Source organism: Sphaerodactylus townsendi, linkage group LG03, assembly GCF_021028975.2.
Source record: "Sphaerodactylus townsendi isolate TG3544 linkage group LG03, MPM_Stown_v2.3, whole genome shotgun sequence".
Taxonomy (NCBI): Eukaryota; Metazoa; Chordata; class Lepidosauria; order Squamata; family Sphaerodactylidae; genus Sphaerodactylus; species Sphaerodactylus townsendi.
In genome coordinates, this window is record NC_059427.1 from 162,802,700 (window position 1) to 162,823,250 (window position 20,551).

The 20,551-nt window shown below is 51.3% G+C and overlaps 2 protein-coding genes across 3 annotated transcripts in view; one reads left to right on the plus strand and one right to left on the minus strand.

Moving 5' to 3' along the window:
• LOC125429183 (ER membrane protein complex subunit 3-like) overlaps positions 1-5,527 on the plus strand; it is an 18,349-nt gene extending 12,822 nt beyond the window's left edge. For both annotated transcript variants that reach the window (XM_048490057.1, XM_048490056.1), the window contains 2 exons: positions 1,942-2,027; positions 5,087-5,527. In XM_048490057.1, the coding sequence (XP_048346014.1) occupies positions 1,942-2,027; positions 5,087-5,197 (197 nt within the window). In that variant the 3' untranslated portion in view covers positions 5,198-5,527. The remainder of the gene's footprint in view (positions 1-1,941; positions 2,028-5,086) is intronic.
• A 1,970-nt stretch (positions 5,528-7,497) lies between these two features.
• Positions 7,498-20,551, minus strand: part of USP11 (ubiquitin specific peptidase 11) — a 58,657-nt gene continuing 45,603 nt past the window's right edge. Inside the window, 5 exon segments of the mRNA XM_048490587.1 lie at positions 7,498-9,082; positions 10,993-11,081; positions 14,716-14,743; positions 14,745-14,844; positions 17,214-17,363. Of these exon segments, the coding sequence (XP_048346544.1) occupies positions 8,912-9,082; positions 10,993-11,081; positions 14,716-14,743; positions 14,745-14,844; positions 17,214-17,363 (538 nt within the window). The 3' untranslated portion in view covers positions 7,498-8,911.

A 20,551-nucleotide genomic window follows, 5' to 3' on the forward strand; every position in this document is an offset into this window, starting at 1 on the left:
GAGTCCCTCCAAGTCTGGGGCAGCCCCTGACTTCACCTCCTGCCACCGCTGCTGAAGCCGTTTCCAGCATTCATTGCCGCCAGCTGCGGGAGGAAGGGAAATGCATTGTCTGTGCACGTATGGATATCACTTTTATTTTGGGATAGATTTAACCACCTCCATCTGTATTATTTGGGGGGTGCTCCGAGTTTGCAGGAAAATCTCTCGTGTCCACGTGGCCCCAATCTGTGGATTTAGGTAACCATATATGGAGCCACACATCGCTACTGGGTAAATGGATGTCAGGCTACAGATGGGGGTGCAGGGCAGTGACTGGATACTCTCCATCACCCAACCCCCAGGCCTGGGCAGCACTTCCAGATGGTAAACGTGGGTTTGGGCTGTAGCCTGTAGTGGGATTCAAATAATTTAACAACCGGTTTCCGGTGGTGGGATTCAAAAAATTTAACAGCTGGTTGTTTACAAGCACCATTTTAACAACTGGTTCTGCTCAAGTGGTGCAAACAGTGGTGGGATCCAAAAATTTTAGTAACAGGTTCCCTCGCCAGCCCCCCCTCAGCAAAGGGGGCAGAGGCGTTCCTCAGCAAACCTGAGCCCTGGGCAAAACCTGAGTTGAATGCCCCCCCCCCCCATGGGCAGCCACCCCACCACGACCCCCCCCCCCAAATTTTTTGCACCAGGTCATTTCTAAATCATCATCACATTATAGAAAATGCCCCAACTCACAAATCTGAACACAGCAATGGTGAAACACACAGGTTCTTTGATAGAGACTGGTGAGATAAAAGGCACGAAAGGCTGAGAATCCATGAATTGCAGAACCTGAAAGGGATTAACCCAGTTCAGGGAGTTACATTATTAGTTGCAAATGCTATATGGAACCTTCACGTTCAAAGGCAGTATGCCTCTCGGGGAGGCGAGGGCGTGGAGATGGAAAAGCAGACCCAATTAGTAACCCCCTCTCGGCACACACAAATAATTAGTAACCCACCCTCAGGAACTGGTGAGAACCTGCTGGATCCCACCTCTGGGTGCAAACCGGCTGAATCCCACCACTGGCTGTAGCCCTTCATGTGGCTCAAGGAGGCTCCCACAAATGAATCTTCCTCTGGATAAAAAAACATGCCCCGCACACCGAAAGCATGTCGTGTCAGAGAAGACTGGGCCACAGCCCTTCCCCGTCTATTGCCATTTCAGTAGAGGAGGTTTGGGTGGTGGAGGGAGATTGGGAGGAGCATTCCCCTGTGAATCCCTACTGACATGCTGAAGTGTTGACAGCGGCTGTAACAGGTTTACCGCTACAACAGGTTTACCGCGGCTGGCCTCCACACGGGCCAGGACCTTTACGGCCCTGGCCCCGGCCTGGTGGAACACTCTTCCTCCAGCTGCCTGGGCCCTGCGGGACCTTGGTGAATTCCACAGGGCCTGCAAGACTGAGTTGTTCCGCCGGGCCTTTGGAGTGTCCAGTCGCTGAGGTGTGCCCCCCGTCCCCCCTTCCTTGCTTCCTTGCTTTGCTCCTTGGCCCTTTTGCTCCCTATCTTTTATAATTTATTTTTGTATATTTACTGTTAATTTTAGGGAGGAGTCCGACCGCTCCATTCTTTTTTGGGGTGGTTTTAAAGGAATTGGGTTACGGGACGCCATTACTATTGTTATTGTTTTTGACAGCTGTTTAAATGGTTTTAATGGATTTTAGTGTATATGGTCACTATTGTGACCCTTGTTTTATATTGTATATAGATTAGTGTTGTACACCGCCCAGAGCCCGTTGGGGATTGGGCGGTCTATAAATTTAAATAATAAATAAATAAATAAATAAATAAATAAATAAATAAATAAATAAATAAATAAATAAATAAATACAATGAGGACTAGTCCCTTGGAGTAAAGCAATTTCACTTCCCCCCCCCCCCCCCCCCGCAAACACATTTCTCTTGGCAGCTGCGGAACATAACCAGCTGCTACTGCAAGATCACTTCCTGGGTCCCACCGTGCCTGCCCCACCTGACCCTAATAAGGCCTTCAAGGTAAGAACCAAAGTGTAGTTCGCCAATGGTTGCACTGGAGAGCATGGTGGGGAGGAACCGGATGAAAAACCAGCTTGTGTTAATACGTAGAACAGTGTTTCCCAACCTTTTCGAGGTCAGGGTACCCTTGACTTCACTCTTCATATCTCACGGTACCCCTGCTGCCATCCTCCACCTTCCCCTCCCATTGCTCCTGCTTGCCACACCCTCCACCTTCCCCTCCCAAGGTGAAGGGAAGCACGGGGTGGGGGGGTGGCTGCTGACCTTGTGGCTGGCCCTGCCCCATGGGCCAACTCCATGTCCTTGCTGGCGCAGGTGGGAGACACCACAAAAATGAGGGAGGGCGGTAGTGTTGCCGCGGCACCCCTGGGACATGCTCACGGCACCCCAGGGTACCACAGAACCCTGGTTGAGAATGGCTGATGTAGAAGCTAGCCTGATCTCGGAAGCAAAGAAGGATCACCTCTGGTTCGTACAGTGGAACCTCGGTTTTCATTGCCTTCGGTTTTCATCGATATTTTCAGTGAAAAATTTGTCTCGGTTTTCATCGATATGCAGTAAGGTGCAGGGGTTTGTGGAGAAAAATCACCCGGACAAAGATGTTGCAGGCCGTGTCTGCAACTTGTTTAATGACAACGTCTTGCCCCATTTCAGACAAATCTTAAAAGAGGCGTCAGAAACAGACCTCTTTGGACAGCTTTCTTGTGCGACATTGGTCCACTGGCTCTGAAGCTGGTCCTAGTGTTATTGTTTGTTACTGTTTTCAGCATTAAACACTATGTTTAGTCACCAAAAATGTGTTTTTGGTATGTTTTTGGGAGTGCCTAGAATGGATTAATTGGATTGACATTGATTCCTATGGAAAAGTTTGCCTCGGTTTTCATCGGTTCCGGTTTTCATCGATTCTTTTCGGACGGATTACCAACGAAAACCGAGGTTCCACTGTACTTCGATGGGAGACGACCAGGGAATCCAAGGATCGCTGTGCAGAGGCAGACAATGACAAGCCACCTCCATTTTGTCTCAGATCTGACCTGGACAACCCAGGATAGTTGAGTCTCCCTCGATCCCTGGCATTTCTAGGTAAAAGAATCAGGTTGAAGGTGATATGAAGAATCTTACCTGAGACTCTGGAGAGCAGCTGCCAGTCTGCGTAGGAAGTATAGAGTTGCTACCCAGGGGCAGACAGTGGCAAACCCGCCTCTGCTTATCTCCTTCCTTGGAAACCTGAGAGCAGCAGTTCTCAACCTGTGGGTCACGACCCCTTTGGGGGTCGAACGACCCTTTCACAGGAGTCGCCTAAGTCCATCGGAAAATTACAGTTATGAAGTAGCAACGAAAATAATTGTATGGTTGGGGGTCCCCACAACATGAGGAACTGTATTAAAGGGTGGCGGCATTAGGAAGGTTGAGAACCACTGCGTTAGAGTTACCCTCAGTCAGCTGTGACTCGACTACACCCTCCGCCATCAAGTACTACAACGGCAGGACATTTTGTAAGCCTACAAACAGCCACTAAGCCAGTGGTAGTGAACCTTTGGCACTCCAGATGTTATGGACTACAATTCCCATCAACCCATGCCAGCACAGCCAATTGGCAATGCTGGCAGGGGCTGATGGGAATTGTAGTCCATAACATCTGGAGTGCCAAAGGTTCGCCACCACTGCACTAAGCCTTTCTGTCAGCAGACAGTGAAGCTCTGGCCAAGGCATTCAAGAGTAGAGCTGCTCAGAATGTGACGGCCACACACACACACCCCACCAAAAAAGCCCCCAAAACCACTGTGGTTAAGAGCAGCAGACTCAAATCTGGAGAACCAGATTTGGTTCCCTGCTCCTCCACATGAAGCCTGCTGGGTAACCTTGGCCTAGTCACAGTTCTCTCAGAACTCTCTCAGCCCCACCTACCTCTCAAGGTGTCTGTTATGGGAAGAGACAGGGAAGGAGTTTGTAAGCCGCTTTGAGATTCCTTCACGATAGAAGAAGAAGAGTTTGGATTTATATCCCCCCTTTCTCTCCTGCAGGAGACTCAAAGGGGCTGACAATCTCCTTGCCCTTCCCCCCCTCACAACAAACACCCTGTGCGGTGGGTGGGGCTGAGAGAGCTCCGAGAAGCTGTGACTAGCCCAAGGTCACCCAGCTGGCGTGTGTGGGAGTGCACAGGCTAATCTGAATTCCCCAGATAAGCCTCCACAGCTCAGGCAGCAGAGCTGGGAATCAAACCCGGTTCCTCCAGATTAGATACACGAGCTCTTAACCTCCTATGCCACTGCTGCTCCTAGAGAAAAAGCAGGGTATAAAACACCAACTCACTTCTTTTAAAATTTTATCTTTGGCCTCAGTTCACCCAGGGGCCCTCAGCAGCCATCCTCTCCTGTATCCCAAAGTGACCCTTTAACCTTCTCCCCAGAGTTGGTGGAGGAATTCCTTAGATTTATTTATTTATTTATTTATTTATTTTTTCAATTTATATACCGCCCGATCCCCGAAGGTAATGGAGATGAAGTATTGTCCCTCTGAAGTGATTTCCAAACACCATGTCTGATTTACACAAAACCTCCAGGCACTGATCCAATATACAGTTAACGTGCACAGATGCCATCGCAGCAGGGGCGTTTGCCCTGCACTGCAGCGGCTGCCTGCAATTTCTGTTTGCAGTCGTTGCAGCAATGACATTCTTATAAAACGCCAACTCACTTGCAGCAGTGGCGTAGGAGATTAAGAGTTTGTGTATCTAATCTGGAGGAACCGGGTTTGATTCCCAGCTCTGCTGCCTGAGCTGTGGAGGCTTATCTGGGGAATTCAGATTAGCCTGTGCACTCCCACACACGCCAGCTGGGTGACCTTGGGCTAGTCACAGCTTCTCGGAGCTCTCTCAGCCCCACCTACCTCACAGGGTGTTTGTTTTGAGGGGGGAAGGGCAAGGAGATTGTAAGCCCCTTTGAGTCTCCTACAGGAGAGAAAGGGGGGATAAAAATCCAAACTATTATTATTATTATTATTATTATTATTATTATTATTATTATTATTATTATTATTATTATTCCTTTCTCCGTCAGGCCGAGTGGGAAGCGTTAGAGCTCGTTTCTCACCACTGGGCTCTTCAGGATGTAGAAGAACAACTGATGGGCCAGGACCTCAAGCTGTCCGGAAGGTTTCGGCCCGACTGACACGGCTTTCGACATCTGAGGGCCACAGTTTGATGGGGCGGCTACGAGTCCCCAAAAAGGGAGCGGCGAAGGGCCACCCTGTCCTGCATGGTGTGTTAAAAGTGTGGAATGGCTTTTGGCTCGAGAAGCAGAGGAGAGCTGGAGCAGCAAAACAAGCCCTCGGTCCCTGCAGCGTGTGGTGGCAAGAAGGAGCCGGGACAGGAAAAAGCGGCACATGGCGCCACTGCTCACCAGCCGGAGGAACAGAGCACGAAGAGAGGCAGCACCTCAGCTATCCAAGCGTGTCTGTAGATAGGCAAATGATTTGAGTGTTAAAATGGGTAGCTGTAACTCTTCCTGCTTCGAGTGTGTCTTCTCTTTACCGAATTGCAGATAAAGCCAGGATTTCTGAGCCGGGGGGTGGGGGTTCCCCAAAAACTACCTTGACAGAATACTTCTGAAGTCAGCCATGCCTTTATAAGCAACAGGAAGCAGTTGCTACTCCCACAAACTGAGTGCAAAAACGGGGGGGAAAGTAGGAAACCGGCATGGAAGGCTGAGATAGAAAATCGCGTCTTGCCCCATGAGTGCAGGCGAATATTTCTTCGAAGACGATCCAACATCTAGCCTACATGTCAACTTTTTCACACGTAGAAGGCACTTTTAAATCCATCGTGCGCCATGAGACAGACAATAACGTTATCTATTTCATCCTTTCCCCTTAGAATTTCTCCTCCTGTTGCTAACAATAGCCTGCTGGTACGAGCTGCCTCAGGCAACACCGTGCGCCATTTGGAGCTGCAAGCAAGTGAAGATGTGTTCTGCTCTGTACCAGTGATGGCGAACCTATGGCACGGGTGCCAGAGGTGGCACTCGGAGCCCTCTCTGTGGGCACGCGAACACAGAGTTTGTCATGTGGGGGTGGAAAATCACCAACCAACTGCCCCCCCCCACACACACACATCTAGGCTGGCCTGGGCCACTGAGCACGTGTGTGCACCACAGTGAGCAGGGAGGACTTGGATGGCGGGCCTGGTGCCTGTGCTCCACGTGGCTGTTGCCTGAAGGGGGGGCAGAAGAGGCAGAGATGCTAGAGAGGCACAGAGCAGTATGCGTGGGACTTACTGGAGGCTAGAGAAGGCTGGCCCCTGCTTGAGCGGGTGGGGCGGAGGAAGAGGGAGCCAACCGGTTTTTTCTAAACTAAAACCTCAGCATTCAGGTTAAATTGCCGGGTTGGCACTTTGCGATAAATAAGTGGGGTTTGGGTTGCAATTTGGGCACTCAGTCTCAAAAAGGTTCGCCATCACTGCTGTCTCAGAAAATGATGATAGTAGGATTGTATATTCCTCCGTCACAGAACTCACTGGACCTTCTTTGTTGTGGAATGCTCCACCTGGATCCTAGCGCCTACCAGTGTTCAAAAGTGGTAGAGCTCAATGAACTCTAAATGCTCTTGTGTCAAAGTGCCATATTCAGTAACGCACAACATAATGGTTTTGACAAGGAAGCAACATAGAAAGGAATGACAATTCTCACATTTGTTTGGGACAATGTCCCAATGTGGAAGCATACAATTCCCCCTCCCCCCCCGCTGCGCCTTAACTGACTGCACTAACATCTTTATCCGAGACAGACTATAGCTAGACCAGGGGTCTGCAACCTGCGGCTCTCCAGATGTTCATGGACTACAATTCCCATCAGCCCCTGCCAGCATGGCCAATTGGTATGAGCTGCCTCAGGTGGGCAACACCGTGTTCCATTTGGAGCTGCAAGCAAGTGAAGATGTGTTCTGCTCTATACCCTGTCTCAATTGGCCATGCTGGCAGGGGCTGATGGGAATTGTAGTCCATGAACATCTGGAGAGCCGCAGGTTGCAGACCCCTGAGCTAGACACTGAAGGACAGGACTGAATGCACTCAGCCATTCCAGCCGTTAAAACGGAGCATGAGATCGTTTGAACAGTGCAAAAGAACAAGAACGTTGGTGCAGTCTAGTACAAGGGGGGGAGAGAGGCATTGTGAGAGAAACCTACCACAGATCAGGCTTTCGGGTGGCCCGTGAACAAATCCCCCCCCCCCCTTGCCGAGAAAGCCAAGCGTGTGCTCAGGGCCCAGAGCTAAGTGGGTTTTTTTAGAGCAGGGCTCCCTGTAAGTCTCCTGCCCTCTCCCATGAGTGGATAAACGCTGATTTGTAACATAAACCTACCCCACACGCATATATGCACACACCATAAAGAGGGCTTTCAGGTCCATATCCACAGGAGAGCCATACAAAAAAAAAGAAAGGGGGTGGGTGGGTGGGGAACGAGTCCACACACTTCCTTTAAATGAAGTTGTTTTATGTACAGGTTTTTGCCACATGCCAAAAATATTTTCTTCCAAAAAAAGGTGGGGGGAAAACTCACTAAGAAGAAACAGCCCCACAAGTCCAGCGAAGGAAACGTCTTTCCAAAAACCCTTAAGAAAATACGCTTTGCGGCCCTGCGGTCAGCCGGTGCCGTGTGCGTCGCCGAGGCCACCTTCCTCCACATCCTGCCCCGCCCCCGCTCTGCGTGCAAGAAACCTATTTACAAACCAGTGTGATCCCTGAGCATAGAAAGCAGCAGCAGCAGTCAAGACGCCGAGCAGAGAAAGGGGAAGAATTCCCGCCCACTCTCCAGGGCCAGGGGTATCCCTAAGCCGAAACCCACACTGCTTCCCTGACCTCAACTGAAGTGGCTGGAAAGGGGACAGTGGTTGTGGCAAGAGCAACTCTTGGGGGCAGGAACTGCTCTGGGGCTCCAGGTACCGAACATAGCTCAGTTCCCCCACACCCTCCACCAATAGGCCTTGATGCTAAAATTCTGGAGCAGCAGATTTCAGCCGAGCAGCTAACAAGCCCCACCCTCGCTCAAAAACCAGGACGCTGCGACCGAAAGGCAGCCGAAGAGACACATGCAAGTCCAAGTGGTAGGAGGGCTATAGAAATTATTGCTCTACTTTTTTGAGGGGCGGGGGGAGCAGAAGGAGGCACTTGATAAGTGAGGGGAAAGGAGGAGGCAAGAAAGCCTTAATCCAGCACCTCGCAGTTGACCGGGTTAGGAGTGGGGTGGGTGGGTGTCAAACTGGTGGCCGAGCACAGGGGAGAGAATGAGAGAATACCTTTTGTAAAAACCTTCCTGAGCAGAACGAGGGCCTGGTGTAGCTGACCCCACGGAAAGAAGCCCTGGATTCAGAAGCAGCAGCAGAAGGGCCGTCAACCGGATGCTAAAAGAGCTAAGTGAGGAGCCGCAGTTGCGGGGGCGAGGTGGGGCAGCATACCCAAGGGGCTCTCGGGAACGATCCACATGACAATTCCCCCCTCGGTCTGGAAGCTCAAGCCCTGACAATGTCTCCATGCTTTTGAGATGGAGGATCCAGATCCCACCCCACACACACGCGCGCACCCCCTCAGCCCAGCGCCCTTTATCTTACAAAATGCTGGTGCGACACGCTGGCCCTAAAAGGGGGTGGGTGGGACAAAGCTCTCCCGCCCCCTTCAGAGCAAGGGAAGGCCTGTGCAATGCACGGGGGAGCGGCATACGGTGAGTCCTTTCCGGCCCTGCCCAAACCATGTTCCGAGGCCTGCGAAAGTTCAGCGCTGCCCCTGGAGAGAATCCAGCTGCAAGCGTCAGTCTGACGAAAGGAAGATGTGCGGCTCTTGCTTCCTCCTGCATCCCTGGTTGTGGCAAAGACGAGCAGGGGAGCCGGCTGAGGGTCAGTCCACGTCCATGAAGTCTCGACTCGTGGGCTGCCTGGGGAGGGAATCGCAGCAGGCCTCGTAGTCTTCCTGCTCTCCGGCACCGGCGGAGCTGGCGGATGCAGGAGGGGGAGCCGGGTGGCAGATTTTGTCCTGACGTTGGTAGAAGAGGACGTAGGCAGCTTTGGACTGTGTTGGGAAGAGGAGAAAAGGAGAGAGAGGGTGAGGGTCGGCACCAGTGGCCCCTCTAAGCCAGCGGTTCTCAACCTGTGGGTCACGACCTCTTTGGGGATCACCTGAGACCTCACGGGGATCACCTGAGACTATCGCAAAACACATATTTCCGATGGTCTTAGGACCCGAGACACAAACAATTTTATGGTTGGGGGTCACCACAACATGAGGAACTGTATTAAAGGGTCGTGACATTAGGAAGGTTGAGAACCACTGCTCTAAGCACTCCCTGGTGCTGCACAGCGGTCTGAAAATGCCACGTGGAACTGCCCCCCCTCCCCAGGGAGAGCTCCCCCTGCTGGCCAACCCCTGATCTGCGCAACACCAGTACAGTGGGCACGCATATGCGCAGCTGACAGGGAACGTTGGTCAGTAGACCAAAGCACAATGGAGACATTTACGAAAGTGGCCTGGTGCAGAGGAAAGGGGAGAGTTGATGCAGGTCAGGGTTAGGTCCCATCTGTAAACAAATTGCCAAGAAGGCATGAGCTGTTCTAGGTCCCGAAGGCCCGGAGGCTGGGGGGAGAGTGTTCTTGTGGGGAGAGGAAGGGAAAGGACCTTGTAAGCCGCCTTGAGTCTCCCGTAAAGCAGAGTATAAATCCAAACTCTTATTCTCACTGGGGAGGTGATTTGTTGCAGGGGTGCGTACCAAACTTAGGACCATGCTATTGCCCTGCATTAATCTAAATCTCCTGTTATGGTTTGTGCCTGCCCAGTATATGTGAATGGGTAACAGCCAGAACTGGAAGGGTTTAAGAACATAAGAACAAGCCTGCTGGATCAGACCAGAGTCCATCTAGTCCAGCACTCTGCTACTTGCAGTGGCCCGCCAGGTGCCTTTGGGAGCTCACGTGCAGGATGTGAAAGCAAGGGCCTGCTGCTGCTGCTGCTGCTGTTCCTGAGCACCTGGTCTGCTAAGGCATTTGCAATCTCAGATCAAGGAGGATCAAGGTTGGTTTGAGAATGGGTAAGGATCATGTGGGGTGGGATGGAGCTTTTGAGACGGAGAAACCAGCCCCCCACCCCCACATACACCTTCTGGCCCGGTGCCACATACACCTTCTGGCCCGGTGCCCATAATGCTGATGCGAAACATTGGCACTAAAAGGGGATGGGCAGAACAAGCTCCCTGGCCCTTGGCAAAGGCTTTCTCTGTGTGGAGTCAAGAGGGTAGCAGCCTCTTTATTATCTATCTACATCAGTGTTTCCCAACCTTTTCGAGGTCAGGGTACCCTTGACCCCACTCTTCGTATCTCACAGTACCCCTGCCGCCACCCTCCACCTTCCCCTCCCATTGCCCCTGCTTGCCACACACCCCACCTTCCCCTCCCAGGGTGAAGGGAAGCATTGGGGGGGGGTGGTGGTGGCTGCTGACCTTGCAGCAGGCCCTGCCCCATGGGCCAGCTCCATGTCCTTGCTGGCGCCAGTGGGAGACACCACAAAAATGAGGGGGGGGGCGGTAGTGTTGCCGCGGTACCCCTGGGACATGCTCACGGCACCCCAGGGTACCAGGGAACCCTGGTTGAGAATGGCTGATCTACATGGATGAGTTTCACAGCTCATGCCGTCAAATAATTCAGTTGAGAACGAGTGTTGCAGAAAAACGGACCAAGGTTTCTTCCTGCAAAGCCCCATAAGACCTGTTCCCAGGGGCTGCCAAGAAGTGAAAAGCAGCTGGAGGCGACACTACGACCTATGCAGGGATCAGTAAGGCCTGGTTTGTCTTGAGATGTGCAGGCGCGACAGGCACACTTAAGCCTTTTCATAAGTGGCAGGCCAGAGAGTCTGGAATTGCAGGGGTAAGAAGAGGGTGGGGGTGGTCAGCATGGGTCGAGAAGGCGTTTCAAATGTTACGTCTCGCTCACCTCGATCTGAGCCTTGGAAACCACTGAGACGTTGCTGTCGTCAAAGTAGAACCACGTCCCGCTGTCCTTGTTCCGGGCGAACGTAGTGTCTAAAAGACAGAAAAGACCATATGGACCCGGTGAAGAGCTGCTCCCAAAGACGTGGCTGCAACAGGGACATGTGGGGACATTTGCTCTGGGTGGGCCCCATTGCAACACGAGGGGGGGCACAGAAAATTGCCCCCCCCCCACTTCACACCCATGGTCCACCCGGCCAGCCAACAAGCCAAGGCCTGCCAGAACAATGCGCAGGTCGCACCCAGGCCCAGTGGGACGTGGCTGGGTCCTCTGGCGGGGCGAGGGGGGGAAGGAGGAGGCGCGTGTCCTCCATCTCCCCTCGCCCGGCAGAGGCCGCCGAACGTGCCCTGCTGGGCTTGGGCGTGCCGGGCCAGCCCTGCTTGGCGCGTCCCTCTCCAGGAGAAGCGGGGCTGACCCGGCACACCAACGCAAGGGACATGCCAAGAGAGGGACACAATGCCCCAGCCTCCTCCTCGGCACACTGGGTCAGCCCTGCTCCTCCTAGCGAGGGACGTGCCGACAGAGGGATGCGCCGCCCCAACCTCCTCCTTGGCATGCCACCCAGTGAGTGAGCCTCCCCACCCCGCCAGGTAAGTAGGGCATGGGGCGCGGGAGCAGGGTCCGGGGGGGGGGGGGGGGGGGGTTGGAAACGCGGAGTCTGCCCTGGGCCCAGTTTTCCCCAGCTACGCCTCTAGCCACTCCACTAAATTTCCACCACGCATCAAGGGAAAGGATACCATCTTACCATCCAGACAATGTGTGTGCCACCATGCCGATGATGACTCCTGGGTCTAACGTGTTTGTGGACTAGAAACAGGTGTGCAACGAATAAGGAGGTCTGGGACAACCCACCCACCCACCCACCCCCACCCAACATGTGTTTCTGAGCTGGGCAGTCCATGCTCACCCCTCCCCCCAAAAACCCCCACCCCAGGCAACCCTTCTTTGGGGGGTTTTGCCTATTTTGAAGAGGGGGAAGAGCTGCGCGAGGCAAGCGTCTGTGCAAATGGATCTCTATGTCAGGTGCCTCACTCATAAATGGTACCTCCATGGAGGAGGAGGGAAGATTTACATGCAGTTCCTTCATTACACCACATACCATAGAAATGTAGAGCTGGAAGGGACTCCGAGGACTCACAGCTACCTCTCCCCCCACTTTATTCCCCCAATGATTCCTGCTGTATGCCCAAGACACAAACAAACAAACGATTTCAGGATTCCTGGTCGTCCAATCTGACCTGGAGGAAAATTCCTTTCTGCCCTCAAAGTGGCAGTCAGCATTACCCGGGGCATATAAGAAAGGGCCACAAGAGCAGAGAATGGACTCTTCCCCCGCTGTTCTTTCTCTCATGATCTGCCTGAATTAAATGGTGAGTTGCAGAATCATAATAGTTTTCAGATGGCCATCTAACCTCCGCTTACAAACCTCCAGAGACCACTAGATCCCGAGAAAGCCCCCATCTGTATCAACCAGGTTCCAGTCCCCCCGGCAGACAGAGAATGAGACAATCAATAGTTTGGAGAGGTCTTCCAGTAACTGAACTTTCTGATCTCTCTAAGGGCATTTTCACACATGCAGAGTAATGCACTTTCAATCCACTTTCACAATTGTTTGCACCATAAAATCCAGCTGCAAAGTGCATTGAAAGTGGATTGAAAGCGCATTATTCTGCATGTGCAGAAGTGCTCTTCGAGAGCTAGTATGATGTAGAGGTTAAGAGTGATAAGACACTTATCTGGTGAACTGGATTTGTTTCCCCACTCCTACACATGAAGCCCACTGGGCAGAGGTGTAGCTGGGCCAAACTGCGCCCAGTGCGCATTCTATATTTTCCGGGGGGCCCCCCCATGGCCCCTCCGCGGCAGCCCCCTTCCCCGCTTCCCACACTTACCTTAGTTATTTTCCTTTTTCAGAACTTTTTCAGGCTGCAAAAGGCCTGTTTACAGTAAAAATGGCCTGATGGGAACTATACTTCCCAGGAGACCTTGTGAGCCCCAAGGTCTCCTGGTGTAAGGAATTCCATAGAAGCAGAAATAAAAGGCTCTTTGGTGTAAACCCCCCCCCAAGGCCAGGCGGCTGCCCTTCTCATCAACACCGTTGAATCCTTTACACCTGGGAACTGTAGTTCCTCAGGCGTTTTTACTGCAAACAGGCCTTTTGCAGCCTGAAAAAGTTCAAGAAAAAGGAAAGGAACGAAGGTAAGTGTGGGAAGGGGGGTGGGGGCAGTGGTGGGATCCAAAAATTTTAGTAATAGGTTCCCATGGTGGTGGGATTCAAACAATGGTGTAGCGCCAATGGGGCTGTGCGGGGCACGACAGGGGTGTGGCCAGGCATTCCGGGGGCGGGGCATTGCTGGGCAGGGCTGTGGCAAGGACGCAGCTGCTGCGCTGGTCCTTGGACGGGAAACAAATGCACGCAGGCGCAGGCTGCCATGCACGCCGGTGCACCTCCTGCTAGATTGCTTCACGTTCTGCGCACTACTGCTGAGGAGCAGAGGAGGGGCGTAACTAAGACAAAAAATCACGTGGTAAAATCACCAATTAATAACCCCCTCTCGGCACACACAAATAATTAGTAACCTACTCTCGGGAACCTGTGAGAACCTGCTGGATCCCACCTCTGGGTGGGGGGCGCTGTGGGGGGTGGGAGAAAGGGGGAGGGGCCTGGGGGCGATTTTCTGCACTCACAGGCATGCGACAGGTGGACGGCGCACCCCCCCACCCACCCCCTTGTAGCTCCACGACTGCCACTGGGTGACCTTGGGCTACTCACAGTTCTCTCTGAACTCTCTCTGCCCCACTGAATGTAGTGGGGAGAGGAAAGGAAAGGAGTTTATAAGCCACTTTGAGACTCCTTGCAGGCGTGAAAAGCAGAGTATAAATCCAAACTCTTCTACTCTTCTTTTTATTTCGTACTCTATTTTGTACAATCTCTCCTGTTCCCCCACCCTCCACAGTACAATCCATTGTTTTATTTCTGAACTACGGTCACAACCAGTTCAGTGCAGAGAAGAACACGACGGCAGTTCTGCACCTAATCCCCAGGCAAAAGCAATGCTTATCGTCCCTCATGAACAGCACACAAGGTGCTGCCTTTCAAACAGAAATTCTACTCCCTAGAGGATAAAATATAAAAATAGCTGTGTGCCACTCCACAGCCGCAGCACGGTCTCTTGAGAGGCAAAGCCGGAAGCAGCTGCTGGGTCATTCAAAAAAGAGCTGCACAATCAAGCCGCAGCCGGTCAAGAGCAAACACCACTGTGACTGGGGCTGAGCAGCAGCAGCAAACGACTCCCCACCCACCCCCCACCCCCAATTCCCTAAAATCTCCCTTTTCCTGTTCTGTTCCTGCCTCGTTCTGTTGTCTGGACTTCAGCGTATCCTGGGAGGATCTGCTAAGGAAGTTGAAGATAGGTATTGTCTCTTCCAAGAGAACAAGATCGCTTCCTATTTTTAGAGATTCCCAGAACTGTACAGCCCCTGGGGACACAGACATCTGTTTGATAAAAACAATCCATGAGCCACGCCCTATGCAAGTTTTTCCAGATGCCTGTCAAGGCCTACCATGGATCTGATTTTGCTTCTCCCCATTCATGCCCAGCCAGGGGGGCCAGCTGTCTGCTTCCTCTCACCCTCCTAACACTCCTTCTCGTGCCTGTAATTTACAATGCCCATCTCTACGGAGGTACCCACCGATAGTGGTTGGACAATAAGCAATAAGGTATTCTTGCAGTAACAAATGGTCGTGGTTTCTTTTCGTGAAGTTTGATGATGAAGTCAGAGAAATCGAGGTCCCTACAAGACAGAGATTTTGAGCCTACAGCTTTCCCCTAGAAAACTTCCTTCCTAGGAGCAACAGGATAATCTTGGAAATATACTAGACCCATGGTGGCGAACCTTTGGCACTCCAGATGTTATGGACTACAATTCCCATCAGCCCCTGCCAGGATGGCCAATTGTGGGGGCTGATGGGAATTGTAGTCCATAACATCTAGAGTGCCAAAGGTTCGCCACCACTGTACTAGACAGACACCAGCCAAGGTTCTTGCAGTGGAGATCACTATGTGCCTGTATGTGAATGCCCCCCTCATTGGGAAGGGCACTTCAGTTCCAAAGATTCAAGAGTCCTTTGTGTACCACAGTAATGCTTGAAAGGGAAGCCAGTGGCTCCTAATTCCAGAGTTACTCCTAATTTCAGAGTTAGATTTGAGCCCAGTAGCACCTAAGAAACCAACAAGATTTTGGGGTTATAAGCTTTCGGGAGTCTAAGCCACAGGTGTCAAACTTGGGGCCCTCCAGATGGTATGGACTACAGTTCCCATCATCCCCTGCCAGCATCATGCTGTAGTCCATACCATCTGGAGGGGCCCAAGTTTGACACCTATGGTCTAAGCCAGCCATTCTCAACCAGGGTTCCCTGGTACCCTGGGGTGCCGTGAGCATGTCCCAGAGGTACCGCGGCAACACTACCGCCCCCCCCCTCATTTTTGTGGTGTCTCCCACCGGCGCCAGCAAGGACATGGACCTGGCCCATGGGGATGGGCCAGCCACAAGGTCAGCAGCCCCCCCCCCCCAGTGCTACCTTTCACCCTGGGAGGGGAAGGTGGGGGGTGTGGCAAGAAGGCAATGGGAGGGGAAGGTGGAGGGTGGCGGCAGGGGTACTGTGAGATATGAAGAGTGAGGTCAAGGGTACCCTGACCTCGAAAAGGTTGGGAAACACTGGTCTAAGCTCTCTATGCCACACAAGAGGAGAGCTTTGACTCTGGAAAGCTTATACCCTTAAAATCTTGTCAGTCTCTTAAGGTGCTATCTGATGCAGGGCGGTATTCGACAAAGAGAGTTTTGATTCTCAAAAGATGACTTTCTGAAAATCTTGTTGGCTTCCATGGTTTTATTAGACTCAAATGCTGGTCTCCCACTGAAGGTCAACACAGCGAACCTCTGAAATTCTAGAGTAGGACTGAATCTTGGACCTCAGCAGCAGAGTATTACGGCCAGAGCCGATGCTGGACCAGGGATTTCTTTTCATAGCTCTCTCCTCTGCCATACTATGCTAGAATGAGCTCTGGAGTCTCCTCAAAAGATATTAAGCACTTCATTTTAGGCAAAGGACTCTCCAACGTGCCTGCTTCACAAACAATAAAAGAGAAGAGGTCAGGAATGGACAGGGGTTTCTTTTGGTAGCATTAAGGAGTGGGAGCAGAGATGAGCAACAGGGGCCCCATGCAGAACCGGGAAGAAGAAATTTGGGAGTAAGAAAAGAACAGGGACCATACGGCTCACGGCCAGAATAATATCTGAAGATACCCTCTGCTTGAGAAAGGTGCGGTTTAATGGCAAGCCAGCATGAAAATTTGGTCCCTGCTCATGCCTGTACTGGTTTTTTATTGGTTCAGTCCAATTTCTGAAATGTTTATGGGGCCACTAAGGGGAATGGATGATCTTTTTTATATATGTAAGGCATATATATTATATATATAAGGCATATATATATATATATATATATATATAGAGAGAGAGAGAGAGAGAGAGAGAGAGGACAGACAGACAGACAGACAGACAGACAGACAGATAGATAGATATAGAGATAGACATAGATAGATATATGGAGTTAGGGTGGGGGATGGTTTTTAAAGGAGATTTTATCATGTTTTTAAGATTGCTTTATGGCGTTTTTATTATTGTACCCTGCCCTGGGACTTTAGCAATGCATGGGGAATAAGTACAAAGGAAATAAATAAAAAAGGGGTAAAAGTGATAGATTTGGAAGACCCAGGTTCGATTCCCCACCTCGCCAAGAAGCTTGCTAGTTGGCCTTGGGGCAGCTGTTCTCTTTTGGTCTAACTTACCTCTCAGGTTTATTGTCAGGGTAAAATGGAGGGGGAAGGACTGAACTAAGATACCCGGAACAGTGGAAGGATGGAATAAAAATGTAGCCAATGCATAGGCATGTCGCAGGTGTACATCTCTCAGCCCTTTGATAACTTTCCATCCTGCAGCACTCTGAAGGTCTAATTGCATTTGCTCCTGCAATGAAGCTCTTCCCCCAACCCCAGCTGAATGTTACCAACTCCACATCAGAGTCACAAGCCGCCCACAATGCCTGCCACATGTTAGCTCCACTGCCGCCCAGCTGCAAGGGGTGAAGGATGCCAAACCCTCACCGGATTGGGAATTCCACAAGGGTGTCGAGCTTTTCCCGGGAGAACTTGGTATAGGAGAAGCGCTTGAGGTGAATAATCAGGGTCTCCGGCAGCGACCACAAGTCCAGCTTCTTGGTAGCCAGCTGGTGTTTTTTGCAGGTGGGGCAGTACCTGGGGGAGAGGAAAGAGCGTAACCACCAAAATAAAGTCACAGAGCCACAGGCTCTCGGCCTCTTCCTCCCGCCAGGAAGAATAGCCCCGAGTCACTCGCAGAGCTAGATTTGAGTCCAGCAGCACGTGGAGACAAACAAAAATTTCAGGGTGTAAACAGCTGGAAGTCAACGCTCCCTTCACATCTGGCAAAGAGAGAGACTGGATTCTTGAAAGCTGACACCCCAAAATCTTGGGGTCTCGAAGGTGCTAGTGGAGTTGAATCTATCTCTTCTACTGCAGATCGAAATGGCTGTCCTCCTGAAACTGAGACTCTCTGAAGACTCTCCAAGGAGTTCTGAGCCAGACATGGGTGGTAAAGAGGACAGTCCCCATGAAGATGCTGGAATTCTGTGTCAATGCACATTCGTTTTAAAAAGTCAAAGCACTGTTTTGCTGGTCAAGATGCATGTGGACAAAAAAACCCCAAGATCGGGGGTTCCCAACATGGTGCCTGTGGGCATCCCTAAGAACATAAGAGAACAGAAGAACAACCCTGCTGGATCAGACCAGAGTCCATCTAGTCCAGCTCTCTGCTACTCGCAGTGGCCCACCAGGTGCCTTTGGGAGCTCACATGTAGGATGTGAACGCAATGGCCTTCTGCGGCTGTTGCTGCTCCTGAGCACCTGGTCTGTTAAGGCATTTGCAATCTCAGATCAAAGAGGATCAAGATTGGTAGCCATAAATCGACTTCTCCTCCATAAATCTGTCCAAGCCCCTTTTAAAGCTATCCAGGTTAGTGGCCATCACCACCTCCTGTGGCAGCAGATTCCAAACACCAAACACACGTTGCGTGAAGAAGTGTTTCCTTTTATTAGTCCTAATTCTGTTGCTTGCCTATATCTTTCCCGCTTAATGTTCTTAGAAACCGGGCGACGTCAGGTGGGGCTTTTGCCCAGCAAGACTGAGAAGTAACTATGAATATTGGATTGGCTGGGTAGATTTCTTAAAATGCTGCTTTGGCAGCAGCTGCCATGTGACTGAAGGGAAGCTGCAGCAGTCATTTTGTGGCGGGGCCTGCCTCTGATGGTAGCCATTTTTTGGTTGTTCCCACCATGCTGTATTACAGTGGTGGCGAACCTATGGCACGGGTGTCAGAGGTGGCACTCAGAGTCCGCTCTCCACCTGTGGGCATCAGCCGCAGCCAAGAAACAGAGTGCGCTCCCCCCACACACACACACACACATCTAGGCTGGCCTGGGCCTCTGGGCTTGATTGTTAGCATTAAACCTAAGACCTAGGCCCCTTCCGCACACGCAAAGTAATGCGTTTTCAAACCACTTTCACAACTGTTTGCAAGTGGATTTTGCTGTTCCGCACAGCTTCAAAGAGCACTGAAAGCAGTTTGAAAGTGCATTATTTTGCATGTGCGGAATGAGCCCTAGTTTTGGGGAAGCAGTGTAGGTAACCCTGTTAAGTGCTGTTAAACCCCACTGATTTTCATGGGAAGAAAATCCTTGTGAAGAAACTCCTTTATCTGGGAGTAAGCTCAGTTGCTGGCAATGGGGTTGCTTCTGAGTAAACCTTCCTAGGGTCATGATTCACCCATGGGAAGAGTTGCACGGTTGCTTCAAAGCAAAGCCACCGACTGCCACCAAGCTTACTCCCGAGTAACACACGCCTTGGAGCAAATAGTTTTTTCTAAACTAAAACCTACATATTCAGGTTAAATTGCCGTGTTGGCACTTTGCAATAAATAAGTGGGTTTTGGGTTGCAATTTGGGCACTCGGTCTTGAAAAGGTTCGCCATCACTGCTGTATTAGAATTCCAAAAGTGCCCGCAATCTCGAAAAGGTTGGGGATTCCTGCTCTGCATCTACAACATATTTTGAGTGCTCTGAAGACTTGTTTGTTGCTTTAGGGCCGTGGTGGCGAACCTTTGGGACTCCAGATGTTATGGACTACAATTCCCATCAGCCCCTGCCAGCATGGCCAATTGGGCTGATGGGAATTGTAGTCCATAACATCTGGAGTGCCAAAGGTTTGCCACCACTGCTTTAGGGTGTGGTCAGGTTGGAGATGAAGATTGTTGGTGGAAGCAACTGTAAGGTAAGGAAGCTAGGAGGAAAAGGGCCAAGCAAAGTTGTTCACTTCTGACAAGTGAGAGACCCATCTAGAAACATTCTGCTTCTCAGACTTATTAGTGAACTGTTCCATGACCACGCCTGCAAAGATCTTTAGCTTCTCTCTCTCCATGAACAGCAAAGAGATCTAGTTATTTCCAGGGAATCTTATATCAGAGCTGGTAAACTGTGGAATATGCAAGGACAAATATTCCAAAACCAGGATCAAACCACAATTTGGAATCTCAGCTTACAAGGAAAATATACATCAGCCAACTTGGGTGTCAAGGCAAAGTATGCCTTGCAGGACAGACGGACACACACACACCCTAGAGGAAGATAAGTTAGCAAGGTAAATGAGGAAAGGAAGAGTTTACAAGGCTGATAATTACACACAAACACCCATCCCCAGCTCGTTCACATAGCAACATACCGCAGTTTGCTACTGAAGTATCCCTAACTGTCAGGAAGGAACACTCCCCAGTATCAAAATATCCATTTATGCCAGTGATGGCGAACCTTTTAGAAACTGAGTGCTGGGGGCGGAGCGAGGGGAAACTGCACCTGGGGCATGCGTGCACCCTGTGCCCCTTCCATGCCCACAGCCTGCCCTGGAATGCCCCCGGAATGTCCCGAAACACCTCCGCCCCACCCCCAGAACACCCTCGCCACACCCCTGCAGGGGCACACACCCAGTATGTCATGCACCCCTTTCCCCCTTGGTGCGATGCCACTGCCGCGTGCCCAAACTGGGGCGACAGCGTGCGTGCCCACAAAGAGGGCTCTGAGTGACACCTCTGGCACCCGTGCCATAGGTTCGCCGCCACTGTTTTATGCTTTCAGCCAGCACAATAAGTTTTTAAAAAGCCCAAAGTTATATTTTGGAATTCTACTTCTCTGGCCTGCGTAAGGTGTGGGTTGGCTCCATTTACGGGCACCCGATGGAGACTCCAGACAAGGCTGTCCAATCAGGCTGCAACCAAAGATTCTTCACCCTCCAAAGCAGATCAACTGCAATTTCTGGGTTGCAACCAAATGCAGCAGTGTGTGCAGCAGCCGCTGCTTGTCCAGGAGATGAAGAGGGG